The following is a 15,391-nucleotide window of genomic DNA, read 5'->3' on the forward strand; positions in this document are numbered from 1 at the left end:
ACTTGCCCACCTCCGTTCCTTAAAGGTGCTGATTATTGCCTGGGTACTGTTCCACAAACACCAGCCGCCCTCCTGCTTCTTTATCCAAGTGGCCATTCGATGTTTGCCTGTAAGTTGGGTCCTCTCACTCTCTTGCTCTCCTTCTCGCTCTCTCCCCTCTCTCGCGCTCTCGCCCTCTCTCTCGTTGCTAGAAACCCACACTTCAAAATAAGTGTTAGTTTTTTCTCAGCCCACTGCGTTAAGTAGTGCCCCTCTTGGACTGCATCGATTCAGCTCATGATTGAAAGTCCTGCTGTTTATTTTGTTTTTGAAGGGAGGAAATATATAATAATAAGTAGGGGGAAAAAATGATGTGTTCTGCTATACAGGATGAAGCAGTGATGAAAATATAGAGCCTGGTGTATGTGACAGTACTTTCTAATAGGCTCTGTCCTGACATTTGTTTTCACATATTAGAATTTCACGCTCATGCTAATTCAGCGCTTCAACTATATTAAAGCGAACAGTGATAAACTGTGAAAAACAGAGATGATTCTATTTATAGAGAAGACTTGTAACTCAGGAGTGAGCTGTAAAGAGGAAAAACACAATGAATGCTGAAAATCTGAAATCGAAACAGAAACTGCTGGACGTACACAGCAGGTCCATCAGCTTCTGTAAAGAGTAAAGACAGATTTGGGTATCGATAGGGCTACCAACCCTCCAGAATTGTCCAGGAATTAAAGCATTATCTCCAGGATACTGCTGACAGCAATCCAGGAGAAAAAATCATAGGGGCATTAAAAATAATTGTGCGCTTTTTTCATTTTCTTTGAACACTTTCATTGATTGGTTATAAAACATATTGGCGATGGGGAGAAAAGTCCCACTTCAGAGACTTGAGCACAAAAGTCTAGGCTGACACTCCCAGTGCAGTGCTGAGGAAGCGCTGCACTGTCAGAGCTGCCATCTTTTAGATGAGACGTTAAACCGAGGCCCCGTCTGCCCCCTCGGGTGGATGTAAAAGATCCCATGGCACTATTTCGAAGAAGAGCAGGGGCGTTAACCCCGGTGCCCTGGCCAATAATTATCCCTCAATCAACATTACTAAAAACAGATTATTTGGCCATTTATCTCATTGCTGTTTGTGGGAGCTTGCTGTGCGCAAATTGGCTGCCGCGTTTCCTACATTACAACAATGACTACATTTCCAAAGGTACTTCATTGGCTGTAAAGCGCTTTGGGACGTCCAGTGGTCATGGAAAAAAAAAGTGCTATGTAAATGTAAGTCTGTCTTTCTTTAAAAAGGCTATTTTAACTGGGTGGGGCAGTTGGAGGTGGGAGGTCATGTGATGAAACTTCCAGGAATATGTTCAACCAGAGTCAACAAGCCTAGATGTGGACCTTTTGTTAGAACAGGAACCTGGAAGGCCACAGAGCCACTTCAAGGTGGTGGGGGGTGGGAGAGAACAGCAAGTAAAAGCCAAGTACAGTAGCGGGAATGCTGACTGCTTCCAATTTTTACTCCCCAGCCCTCCTTTCTTTTGTTCATCCTTGTTTTCAAATCCCTCCAGGGCTTCGCCTCTCCCTAGCTCTGTAACCTCCTCCAGCCCCACAACTCTCCGAGATATCTGCGCTCCTCTAATTCTGGCCGCTTGAGCATCCCCATTTCAATCGCTCCACCATTGGCGGTCGTGCCTTCAGCTCCCAAGGCCCTAAGCTCTGAAATTCCCTTCCTAAACCTCTCTACCTCTTTCCTTTTTAAAGACGCTCCTTAAAACCTACGTCTTTGACCAAGCTTTTGGTCGTCTGCTGTAATATCTCCCTATGTGGCTCGGTGTCATATTTTGTTAGATAACGCTCCTGTGCAGCGCCTTGGGATATTTTACAACATTAAAGGCGCTATATAAATACAACTTTTTGTTGTTGTCAGCCAGTGGCTCAGTTGGTAGCACCCTCACCTCGGAGTCAGAAGGTTGTGGGTTCAAGACCCACTCCAGAGACTTGAGCACAAAAATCTATGCTGCACTGCTGAAGATGCCATCTTTCAGGTGATACGTTAAACCGAGGCCCCGCCTGCTCTCTCAGGTGGATGTAAAAGATCTCATGGCACTATTTCGAAGAAGAGCAGGGGAGTTCTCCCCGGTGTCCTGGGGCCAATATTTATCCCTCAATCAACATCACTAAAACAGATTATCTGGTCATTACCACACTGCTGTTTGTGGGAGCTTGCTGTGCGCAAATCGGCTGCCGTGTTTCCTACATTACAACAGTGATTACACTTCAAAAAGTACTTCATTGGCTGTAAAGCACTTTGGGACGTCCAGTGGTTATGAAAGGCGCTGTAGAAATGCAAGGCTTTCTTTTTCAAGTCTTTTTTTTAAGGAGCTCTCTCGTTTTCCAGTTCCCAGTTCTGCTGAAGGGCTACATAGAATCAGATTCATACAGCACAGAAGGAGGTCATATGGCCCATCATGCCAGCTCTTTGAAAGAGCTATCCAATTAGTCCCACCCCTTCTGTTCTTTCCCCATAGCCCTTTAAACTTTTCCTTTTCATGCAAAAATCTAAATTCCCTTTTTGCAAGTTAGTTTTGAATCTGCTTCCACCACCCTTTCACGCAGTGCATTCTGGCTCACAACAACTCGCTGTACATCTGAAACATGAACTTGCCTTTTCTCTTGTACTGACTGATCTGCTGCCTATTTCCAGTGTGTTTAGTTTTAATTTGAGTTGTAAAGGTACAGCTGATGGACAAGTGTTGATGCCTGACATTTATTTAAGAGCTTGTTGGCTGATTTGCATTTTTGTTTTATTTTACACAGGATCGGATTGCGGACTTGGAAACTGTGAGTAATTCTTCGTGGCAGGTTTTTGTGTGTGTACATAAATAGCGCGCGTGTGTGTGTGCGTGTTTAGGATTGACTGTTTCATGTGCAGTAATGCTCGATAGGGTCAGCCAAGCAATTTAAGACTACTCATAGTACCACTCCAAATTGCAAAGAGGAGAATGCGACTCTTTGAAAACATAAACCAGCAAAGCTGACTAGTGCAATAGAGCAGTGTATTTTATAATAGCAGAAAACTGAACTTGAACTCGATGGTATAAAACTCTTCTCTGCCACTTCATCAACCCATCATGCCTGTGACGGCTCTCTGAAAGAGCTATCCAATTAGTCCCACTCCCTTGCTGTTACCCCGTAGCTCTGCAATTTTTTCCCTTTTCAAGTATCCAATTTCCTATTGAAAGTTACGATTGAATATGCTTCCACCGCCCTTTCACGTAGTATATTCTAGATCATAACAACTTGCTGAGTAAAAAAAAATCTCCTCATCCCCCCCCACCGCCCTGGCTTTTTTATCTTAAATCTGTGTCCTCTGGTAACCGACCCTCCAGCCAGTGGAAACAGTAACTACTCTATCCAAACAGCTCATAATTGTGAATTATGTAAAAATGTTGCCTGTTCTAAGTCACGGGAGTCTCGATCCACCTTTTAGTAACCACAAGCCCATAGTGCACATCTGTCCATTATTGGCACTAAAGTGTTTAGAGTCTCACTATTGCTGCTGTCAAAATAATTACACTGGTACCGCATTGGGTGGGAGGGCTAGTCCAGATATGCAGTTAATGCAGGTTGTTGGAGAACAGTGGGTGTTGCTTTATTACTCTGGAAAGTAACTTGCTTCAGCTTGGCACCAAATGGAATTTGCCAAGCGCTGCTAAGAAACTTGCTGAAACCATCGATGTAATGCGGAAGAAAAGATGATGCAGTGTGTCTCGACGAGCATCCCTCCTTTTCAGCTAAAGCTGGAGCAACATTGATTCTGAAGGCTGGAGAGGTCTGCAGCTTGCCCAGGAGAAACGCTGCATGGAAATGCAGGCCCCAATGAGTGAAATTATCGATTAGTAGAGAAACTGCAAAGATCAAGATGTCCCCTTATAAACAAGACTGTGTCCTTGCAGTTCTTTACTATTAATTTTCAGGAGCTTCTCTCTTGGCCTTGCCCCCCTCCCCTCTGATTTCATTGCTCTCCTGTCCCTCCTATAAACTGTCCTATCCATATTCACAACCACCCCCTCAACCTTGGCCTCTCTACTCCTAACGTCTCGATCACAGGTAAGGCCATCTCTGAACACATCCTTGTGTTCCTCACCACCCACATCTTCCTTCCGACCCCACTTTGTTCTGCATCTACTCCTAAAATAAACTCTCAATGACAGCTGCACTTCTAAACTTCTAACTATCTAGCCTTGGCCCTCCATTCACCACAATACTTCTGCAGCTGTTGGCCTGCTCAACTACTCTGTCACCTCCACCTTGGATGCCCTCGTCCCTCGTAAAACCCGTGCTCCCTCCCGCCCTGGCTGTTCCGCCTGGTGTAGCACCCATCTTCACTCCTTCAAGTCCAAGGGGCGCAGACTTGAGCGTATATGGCACACAACTAGTTTAGCCATCTATCACCAGATCTGGCTGGATCTGTCCCCTTCACGTTAAATTCAGAATTCCTGCCCTTATTTCCAAATGCCACCCCACCCTAGTGCTGCAGTCTTGTCGAGCCCTCTGCTGTTCCAACTCTGGCCTCCTTTGTAATGCCCCTGTCCCCATTCTATCATCAGTGACGGAGCGTTTAGCCATTTTGGCTATATGCTCTAGAACTTCTCCCGAAATCCCTCTGCCTTGTTACTTCTCTCCTCATCTTCAAAAGCCGCCTCAAAACCTATCTCTCTGACGTTGCCTTTGACCACCACCCCTAATTCGTGAACTACTGCCTTTGGGATGTTTACCACACTGAAATACCTATAGAAACACACATTGTTGTCATCTACATGCTGTCCTTTTGACGACATCATCCCCCAATGCAGGGACAGCTTTCATATGCGTGCTGATGACCCGGCCCCCAGCTCTACTTCTTTGCCAACACCCTTGACTCCAGGCTGTTGCCACTTTTTCTGACTGCCCGTCCAACCTCGTGTCCCCCAATCAGCTAAACTACCCTTTAGTTTAATGTCTGCAAAATGAAGCCCGTCCCATTCGGTTCATGCTAGTGTAACCCCTTCACGTTTTTCTAGATATATGTGAGATGTGGTCTCTGTTGTAGACAGTATTCTATAGTCCAGTAAGGAGATCACTACTACAATGGCTTAATTCTAATTATCTTACTTTATAGTTTTAACGTCAGACAGTATAAGAAGATTACAGGTCAATGAACTAAATTAGACATTTGCATACATTAGAATGAATCTAGACATAATAAACATACATTCTCCATTTACATGGATTCAAAGGAGAATCTGTCCCTGTGTCCAAATTCGAGTGCACTCTTTCGTTGGCGCGCTTAAGTTGCAGCTCATGGTATGTATAATGTCTGCAAGACTTACGACTCCGAACCCCTTCGTTGAATTCTCTTCACGATCACTGAATCCCACTTTGAGTTCTGGATGCAGAGCTACTAATACGAAGGGCGGCGGCCGAGTTTGGAAACCCGGGACGGGATGCGGCAGCCATTTGCCTCCTGAGCCCTCTTTTCAGAGCTCCTGCCCTCTTCTTCCAGTCGCTCCTCTTTCCCGCTCAAAAACCCCGACTCCACCCCTTCCTCCTGGGGTTTCTGCCTGGAGACTGCGCAGCCTCACTGTCTGCAACAGTTGATACTGGTGCAGAATTATGGAACGTCTGCTCTTAGTCACATTGTGTCCCTAAAAGTTCTTGCCGTACCTTCACATGGGCAACTTTAACCCAGGGATTTATAACAATGATAATACAGTGTCTAAGTTAAAGATTGATAACCATACTTAGCGTACATAACATTTCCAGTGGGTATTACACTCCCCCCCCCCCCCCCCCCCCCACCAAATATAGGCATGTCCCCATGACTAATGAACTTTACACATAAGGGGTTGCATGCTTCCCAACCATGTATAAAGGGAGGTAACATATCGAACCGTAGGGGCTATCATTACACTTGGCACTCCTAGTGTACTGTATGTCAATCTTTCAGGAACCTTCTTAACTCGCTGTGAGCTCCTTATTTCGGATACCCGGTCTTCAGTTCCTTCAACTACGTTGGAGGCGTTGGTTCCTTTGTTATCATGCCTTTCAGTCTCTTTTATCTCCTTCTCGGAAGCATCTGGTTCTTCCCAGACCATGTCCAAGTCTGAGCTAAATGGTTCAGACAATTCATCCAGATTCTGTCTTATGTGTCTTTCTGGGAGGTCGTACCATAGATCCCATTCTTCATCTTCCGACTCATCAGGTTCCTCATGATCCACACACTGCGTCATGGGTTTTCTGTCTTCTGGAACAAAGTTTTCCTGGTTTCTCGTTTTTTTCCTCCTCCTTCTCTGCAGGGTTCTCCTACTAGGTGTCGGCTCATTATCCGCTGGCGGATCCAGACGCACTTGCTGTCCCAATGGCAGGATATGATTCCGGTGCAGTATTTTTATGGGTCCATTCCCACCTTCAGGTTTTGGCCGAAACACAGGTAGTTGTGACATTTGACTTTCAACAATGTAAGGTGTAGAAGCCCAGCGGTCTGCTAACTTATGTTTCCCTTGAAGTCCTAGGTTCCGTATGAGAACTCGGTCACCAGGCATGAGTTGGGAAAACCGGATCTTCTGGTCATACCTCTGCTTATTTCCTTTATTCTGTTTGGCAGAAACAGACTCAGCAAGTTCATAAGCAGCTTGCAATTCCTTTCTCATGTCAGATACATACTTGAGGTAAGTTCTCTGTGATGTGCCATCACTGGATACTCCGAAACACAAATCCACCGGCATCCTCGCTTCACATCCAAACATGAGGTAGTACGGTGAAAAACCAGTAGCGTCATTTCGGGTACAATTATAAGAATGAACAAGATGTCCAATGTGCCGACTCCACTTGTTCTTTCGCTTTGAATCCAGCGTTCCAAGCAGGTTGAGGATCTCCCTGAGGATGGTATGGAGTTGTTCTTGACTTCTCAATCCCGAGCATGGACAACAACTCATGTATAAGTCTACTTTCAAAGCCTCTACCTTGATCACTGTGTATTCGCTTTGGCAGTCCATAGTGGATGAAGTATTTCTCCCACAACACTTTGGCAACGGTGGATGCTTTCTGATCCTTTGTGGGAAAAGCTTGGGCGTAGCGAGTATAATGATCTGTAATGACCAAGACATTTGCGGTATTGCTGGAATCGGGTTCGATGGACAGAAAATCCATACAGACAAGGTCTAGAGGTCCATCACTTTGCATGTGAAACAGAGGAGCAACTCTTTTAGGTAAAGTCTTTCTCTGGACACAACGTGCACAGGACTTGCAGAACTCCTCAACCGCAGACTTCATACGCGGCCAATAGAATCTGTCCTTGACCAACCCATAGGTCTTATCTACTCCCAGATGACCTGCGTCATCATGCAAAGACTTCATCACTATTTCCCTGTACTTTTCAGGCAGGACCAACTGTGAATGACATGGTTTAGTGGGTGGGTGAGTGATTCTACACAACACTCCCTCTTTAATTTCCAAGTGGTCCCATTCTCTTAGGAGCAGACGACAGTCAGGATGTTTTGATTTGTCGATCTGTGTAATATCACCCAGACGGAGAGCTGAAAACACCTCATGAATACAGGGATCCTCCTGTTGTGCTTTGGATATTTCAGATGAACACAACATGGGTAAGTTTTGTACATCCAAACTGGAAAGGTTGCAAAATGCCTGGGGAACAGCATGCATTGACACTCCCAAGTGGTCAATCTCTCGGGCATGAAATGAATTCTTTGGTCCAGATACCACGGACATCTGACACATTACTTTCACATCTGCTGAAGCAACATCTTTCCACTCTGGTTTCTGGTAGTGTGGGCGACGAGACAGAGCATCTGCGTCAATGTTCTGGTTCCCAGGTCTGTACCTGAGACTAAAGTCGTAAGCAGATAGTGCAGCAAGCCAGCGGTGGCCGGTGGCATCAAGTTTTGCCGAAGTCAACACATAGGTTAATGGATTATTGTCTGTCCTCACTTCAAACTTCGCTCCATACAGATAATCCTGCAGCTTATCCACCACCCCCCACTTCAACGCCAAGAATTCTAGCTTATGAGCTGGGTAGTTACGCTCTGATGGCGTAAGACTGCGACTGATGAACGCTACGGGTCTCAGCCCTGCTCCTTGGTCCTGATACAACACTCTACCCAACCCTTCTTGACTGGCATCCACGTGTAGCACATATGGCAGCTGTGGGTTTGCAAAAGCCAACACGGGGGCTTGAGTAAGACTTTGCTTTAAGGTGTGGAAGGCCTCTTCGCATTTCTCATCCCATCTAACACCAAAAGGCTCAGAGGGTTTGAAGTAGTCCTTGTTCTCTTTACCTTTAGCCTTTTTCTTCCTCTCGGCTGGTGGGAGGTAACCAGCCAGCAGCTGATTCAGAGGATGGGCCACTTTGGAGTAATCCTGCACAAAGCGCCTGTAATATCCGCAGAACCCAAGAAATGACCGCAAGGCAGTCACTGTGTTCGGTTTGGGCCATGTGGTAACAGCTTCGATCTTGGATGGATCTGTGGCTACTCCATCCTGTGATACAATATGCCCCACATAGGACACGGATGTTTGGCAAAACTGACACTTGTCCAATGATAGCTTGAGACCTTCATCCTCCAGGTGACCAAGCACTTTCAGCAACCGAGCTTCGTGTTCTTCAAGGGTTGCCCCAAACACAATGATATCGTCCAAGTACACCAATACTTCGAGCAAGTTCATGTCCCCAACTGTTTGTTCCATTATTCTTTGAAAAGTTGCTGGAGCGCCTGAAACTCCCTGTGGCATCCTTTCAAATTGGTAGAACCCAACTGGACATATAAAGGCTGTCTTTTCTTTGTCCGATTCACTCATCGGTATTTGGTAGTATCCACTTCTGAGATCCAACACACTGAACCACTTGCTTCCATTAAGACAAGCCAGTGCACCCTCAATTCTTGGAACGGTGTATTGATCGGGAATAGTACGTCTGTTAAGCGCCCTAAAGTCCACACACATCCGAATCTTTCCGTTCTTTTTCCTCACCACCACTATAGGAGATGCATAAGGACTCCTGGACTCGGTAATGATCTCAGCTTCTTTTAACTGCGACAGGTGCTGTCTCACTGCTTCGATGTCAGCTGGTGCCAGTCGTCGAGACCTCTCCCGAAAGGGTTTATCCTCGGTAATTCTGATAGAATGGCGAGTACTCTTACTACAACCAACATCAAACTCATGAGTAGAGAAAACTCCCCTCCGCTCCATCATCTTCCTGACTAATCGGTCCTTCCATTCTTTAGGAACGAATGAATCTCCAAAGTTGAAGAAGGAGGGTGTCAGATCTCCGGTTGAGTTAACTTTGGACTCTTCCTTCACATGTGACGACAGTACATTTACAGGAAACAGATGCGCAATCGGCATTCCTTTCCTCAATGTGATTCCTTTGCCTGACATATTCCTCACGGTCACTGTAACTCTCCTTGACATCACAGCTGTCGGGGTCTGCAACTCATTTGGAAACCGTGACTCTTCTGCAGGATCATCAGGTGACTCTATCAGAATGGCTTCAGTACCTGGCGTTCCAGGGAATTTTGGTATCCCAGGGATTCTAGCCACTCCTCCAGGACGCAGGGTGATAGGTTTGGCTCGAACGTACCACACAGTTCCTCTTTTGCTATCATCTACGTCGGAAGAAAGTTCAGGCAGTTTCTCAAAAGCCTTTTTGAAAACAGGGTGAATGTGTCTGGTGCTCAAGAAGTTTTCACCTCCCTGCTCTTTGCAGCTTGTCAGGAGTCATCTCACTATAGGTGTATTACTGCCAACCAGTATGGAAGCCTCACCTTTCACCATGGGGTCAGGGCAAACCAACACAAGTGCATCAATGGTCTCAGTGGTCCCTACATCAGCTTCCAAGAACTCCAACCTCAGCGACAAATAGCCATCATATGGGTAATCAGCAGGACTAAGGCCCCAGATCTGCAGAAGACTGATTGGGGTTAACGGCAAATGCATCAGGTATCGGTCATAGAAGGATCTGTACAGTATGGTAACCTGAGAACCCGTGTCGAGGATAGCTTTAGTATAAATGCCTTCAATCTGTATTGATACAGCAGAACTCGGCCCTACTAAACCTTCAGGTATGATGTCTTTCATAGCCCCTCGTCTATTATTGCACTTAGCGGAACGTGTCTTAACTACAGGGACAGCAGGCCGTTCCGTTACTGTGCCCCTTTGTAGTTTCCCGACTTCTTGGTAAGTTTTATGAGACGGTCATTTACTTTTTTTAGATTTTCCTCACCTCTACATTCTCGCTTGAAATGTCCATCCTTTCCACAGTTATAACAAAAGACTCCAGGTCTATCTCCTTCATGGGGATATCCTTTAGAGGAATCATTCATTTTGCTGTTAGACTTCGCAGGGTGTTCAACCTTTTGCACCCGTGCGTCATCCCTTTCTGTGTTGGGCTTAGACCAAAAATATGCCATCTCGGCTCTCATGACATTTATTTCCTTCTTCAGCTGTTCCATCTCAGGGTTGACATCACCCTTAGGAGTAGGAACTGTAACAGGAGTCACAAGCTTGGACATCACAGCACTCTTTGCTACATTCCGGGCCTGAAGCATATCCTCCTCCTCTCTGACTTCCCTTAGCAGCTCAGTGAAGGTAGGTGGATCTCGCAACTTATGGGTCATGCGTATGCGAAGAGCAGTCACGTCTTCGAGCAATGCACCTCGCACAACCTGTTCAATGCGGAACCGATTCATTTCAGGCAACTCAATCCCTCTTTTCCGTAACATACAATGCAGCAGTTTGTCTATTCTCAGCAGATAACTGGACAGCTTCTCTCCCTCACACTGGAATGTGCTTCTGAATCTGACCATCAAATCTGAAATGGTTTCAGTAGTTCCAAAGGCAGTTTCTAGAGCCTGCATGTAGTCAAAGGAAGTAGCAGAGGTGTTCTGCGCCTTTAAGAATCTTACAATGTCAGCAGCAGGACCCTTAAGGCTTTCTACTATTCTCTGCCTCTTCACATTGTCACTGCACTGCCATTCCTCTAGCAGAGGCAGGGTCTGCTCAGCCCAGGTGTCGTACTCCTCTTCCCCACTGGGAGTTGGTCTCACTCCTGAGAACATACGGAGCTTACGGTATCCCTGAGCCTCGAAGGGCAGATTGGTGCATTTATCCACCAGAGAACTAATGGCACTGACCAACTGAGTGTTCATATCCAGGGCCGAAGGACCTATCAGACCTTTGACATCAGCAACAGTCTTTCCTTCTTGTCTCAAGAATGACAACAACTTGGTCTGAAACCCTCCTTCTCCCTAAGTAGTAATAGGGACAAACTGAACTGGCCAGGGACCAGCCTCTTCAGAAAGCCCAACTGCCTCAGGTAAACCATGACCTCTCAGGTTCTCTGATGTCTGGATCAACACAAACTGCTTCTTGGTAGCTGTATCCAAGCAGTGCTCAACTATCCTAACCTTTCCAAAGACTTTGACACAATTCAGAGCCCTTAGCAAGACATCATCAGGGTCATCGTTAGCAACACCATTCAGCACAATGGCATGGGTAGTAGCTATCTGCTTCCGTTTGCACCAAGCTTCAACCTCAATAACATCCATCTTTTATGCTCAAACAGCCCCGTAGAAACCACAAACCACTCTCTTAGCAATGAGCATTCAATACTGTTAGTTTACTGACATAAATAGACCACAATCCTGGACGAGCCCCCAAAATGTAACCCCTTCACGGTTCTCTAGATATATGCGAGATGTGGTCTCTGTTGTAGACAGTATTCTATAGTCCAGTAAGGAGATCACTACTACAATGGCTTAATTCTAATTATCTTACTTTATAGTTTTAATGTCACAGTATAAGAAGATTACAGGTCAATGAACTAAATTAGACATTTGCATACATTAGAATGAATCTAGACATAATAAACATACATTCTCCATTTACATGGATTCAAAGGAGAATCTGCCCCTGTGTCCAAATTCGAGTGCACTCTTTCGTTGGCGCGCTTAAGTTGCAGCTCATGGTATGTATAATGTCTGCAAGACTTACGACTCCGAACCCCTTCGTTGAATTCTCTTCACGATCACTGAATCCCACTTTGAGCTCTGGATGCAGAGCTACTAATACGAAGGGCGGCGGCCGAGTTTGGAAACCCGGGACGGGATGCGGCAGCCATTTGCCTCCTGAGCCCTCTTTTCAGAGCTCCTGCCCTCTTCTTCCAGTCGCTCCTCTTTCCCGCTCGAAAACCCCGAATCCACCCCTTCCTCCTGGGGTTTCTGCCTGGAGACTGCGCAGCCTCACTGTCTGCAACAGTTGATACTGGTGCAGAATTATGGAAAGCCCAGGGATTTATAACAATGATAATACAGTGTCTAAGTTAAAGATTGATAACCATACTTAGCGTACATAACATTTCCAGTGGGTATTACACTAGTACCTGCTCGCCTCTAACACCAGTCCCATCAGCCTCCCTGGCTCTCGGCTCAGATTGAACCAGTAGGTGCAGGGCAGAGCCATACCCTGAAAGGGGTTTTGAAGCTTGCTTTTGACTTTGGGATGGAAATCCTGTGCCTTCCCCATTTGTACCCTAGTCCAATTCTCTACGTTATTCTGTCTTTCCTGCAACTACCTGGGGTCGATTTTTAAGAACCTGCTCCTACTGCAGTTGGTCCTTTTTGTGTCACATGTACAAAATTGTCACACGTATCAATGTCTTAAATTCCCCGGTGTCTCTTTAAAATGTACTACATGCCATGTGCATTGATCTTTGGAGAGATAGCAAGGAAGAATATGATCACAATTGTGTCAGCAATTCATGTTTGGACATGAGCCTTTCAAACAGGTTGGTTGCATTCAGTCTGTTCTGTAAAATCTGATGGCGTAAAGGCAAACTGAGCTTGTATTGCTTTAGTAAGTGTTGATTTACCATGCAAACATGATACTAGCACTTTTTTGGGGTGTGCTATATATCCTTTCATCACCCTTTTGTATGCTGTCAGTTTTCTTTGCAAAGCTGGCCTTTTCTTGATGTTGGTTTAAATACGAGCGATGGAGTTGTATATTTTGCTTGCAAACAATTTGTGGAAGCTTGCCATGCAATGAGTCAGTCGGAATAGTGGTTAGCACTGTTGCCTCACAGCGCCAGGGACCCGGGTTCGAATCCGGCCTCGGGCGACTGTCTGTGTGGAGTTTGCACATTCTCCCCGTGTTTGCGTGGGTTTTCTCCGGGTGCTCCGGTTTCCTCCCACAGTCCAAAGATGTGTAGGTTAGGTTGATTGGCTATGATAAATTGACCCTTAGTGTTAGGGGGATTAAATGCGTGGGGTTACAGGGATAGGGTGGGATATGTGTCAGTGCAGGCTCGATGGGCCGAAATGGCCTCTATCTGCACTGTGGGGTTTCTGTGATTCTGTGATATACTTCAGTACCATTGCACCTTGAGGATTAGGATGTGCCACAGTGGCCGTTTTTTGCCCTACAGACTCGGGTTTCACTGGTGCGTATGGGATGAAGCAGCATTACTGAGTGGTTTGAATTTTACACCAGAATTAAATTCTGAACCCACACCCTATGGCTGGACAAAAGAAAGAAAGACTTGCATTTCTATAGCGCCTTTCATGACCGCAGCACGTCCCAAAGCACTTTACAGCCAATGAAGTACTTTTGAAGTGTAGTCACTGTTGTAATGTAGGGAACGCACCAGCAATTTGCGCACAGCAAGCTCCCACAATTTACAGGAGTATAAGACAAAATATTTGACAGAGCTACGCAAGGAGAAATTAGGGCAGGTGACCGAAGTAGGTTTTAAGGAGCGTCTTAAAGGAGGAAAGAGAGGTGGAGAGCTTTAGGCAGGGAATTCCAGAGCTTGGGGCCTAGGCAACAGAAGGCATGTCCACCAATGGTTGAACGATTATAATCAGGGATGCTCAAGAGGGCAGAATTAGAGGAGCGCAGATATCTCGGGGGTGGGGGGGTTTGTGGGGCTGGAGGAGATTAGAGGTAGGGAGGGGCGAGGCCATGGAGGGATTTGAAAACAAGGATGAGAATTTTGAAATCAAGGCGCTGCTTAACCGGGAGCCAATGTAGGTCAACGAGCACAGGGGTGATGAGTGAACGGGACTTGATGTGAGTTAGGACATGGGCAGCCGAGTTTTGGATGACCTCAGGTTTATGTAGGGTAGAATGTGGGAGGCCAGCCAGGAGTGTGTTGGAATAGTCAAGTCTAGAGGTAACAAAGGCATGGATGACGGTTTCAGCAGTGGATGAGCGGAGGCAGGCAATGTTACGGAGGTGGAAATAGGCGGTCTTGGTTATGCCGCGGATATGTTGTCGGAAGCTCATTTCAGGGTCAAATATGGCATGTAAACAGTAAGCGGGTAGTAAGAGGCGGGGTGGGGCCTATTAGCGACAAAGAAGGTGTTATATGCTTAGAGGCGCAGGGCAAGGCTACAATACGCAGTACTTTGGATCGGTGTTTACTAAGGAGGTGGATGCTGACAAAATATCAGTAGAAGTGGAAAAGGTAGAAGCAATGGAAGGGGTGAAAATTGATAGACAGGATGTAGTAGAAAGGCTGGGTATGCTTAGAGTGGATAAGTCGCCTGGTCCAGATGGCTTGCATCTCAGGTTGCTAAGGGAATTGGGGGAGGAGATAGTGGAAGGGCTTGCCATAATTTTCCAATCTTCCCTAGATGCAGGGGAAGTGCCTGAGGATTGGAAAGTGGCAAATGTGACACCATTGTTCAAGAAAGGGTGCAAGGACGATCCTAGTTACTACAGGCCAGTCAGTTTAACATCAGTGGTGGGTAAAGTTTTAGAAATAATAATCAAGGAAAAAATTAACCGGCACTTGCAGAGGTTTAAGCTAATTAAGGAGAGCCAACATGGATTTGTAAAATGCAGATCGCGTTTGACTAATCTAATTGAATTTTTTGATGAAGTAACAGGGAAGGATTGATGAAGGGAATGCAATGGATGTTGTCTACATGGATTTTCGGAAGACGTTTGACAAAGTACCACATAGAAGGCTGGTTAACAAAATTGAGGCTCATGGAATAGGTGGGTCAGTGGCAGCTTGGATGAGGAATTGGCTTAAGCACAGAAAACAGCCAGTTCTGGTCACCACACTTTAGGAAGGATGTGAAGGCCCTTGAGAGGGTGCAGAGGTTCTGGGGATGGAGGATCTTAGCTAGAAGGTCAGATTGGAGAAGCTGGATTTGCTTTCATTAGAGCAAAGGAGGTTGAGGGATGATTTGATAGAGGTGTACAAGATTATGATGGGTTTGGATAGGCTAGACGGGGAAAGGCTGTTCCCACTAGGTGATGGTTCAAGGACTAGGGGACACAGATTTAAGGTTTTGGACAAGGAAAAACTTTTTTACGCAGCGAGTGGTGAGAACCTGGAACT

General features: G+C 46.0%; 1 protein-coding gene across 2 annotated transcripts in view; it reads left to right on the forward strand.

Annotated features, from left to right (window-relative positions):
- Nucleotides 1-15,391, forward strand: part of cep128 (centrosomal protein 128) — a 428,165-nt gene that overhangs the window by 370,482 nt on the left and 42,292 nt on the right. For both annotated transcript variants that reach the window (XM_086002651.1, XM_086002652.1), the window contains exon 19: nt 2,803-2,826. In XM_086002651.1, the coding sequence (XP_085858777.1) occupies nt 2,803-2,826 (24 nt within the window). The remainder of the gene's footprint in view (nt 1-2,802; nt 2,827-15,391) is intronic.

This window comes from Somniosus microcephalus, chromosome 12 (assembly GCF_052327205.1).
Source record: "Somniosus microcephalus isolate GS21.2 chromosome 12, FLI_Smic_1.0, whole genome shotgun sequence".
NCBI lineage: Eukaryota > Metazoa > Chordata > Chondrichthyes > Squaliformes > Somniosidae > Somniosus > Somniosus microcephalus.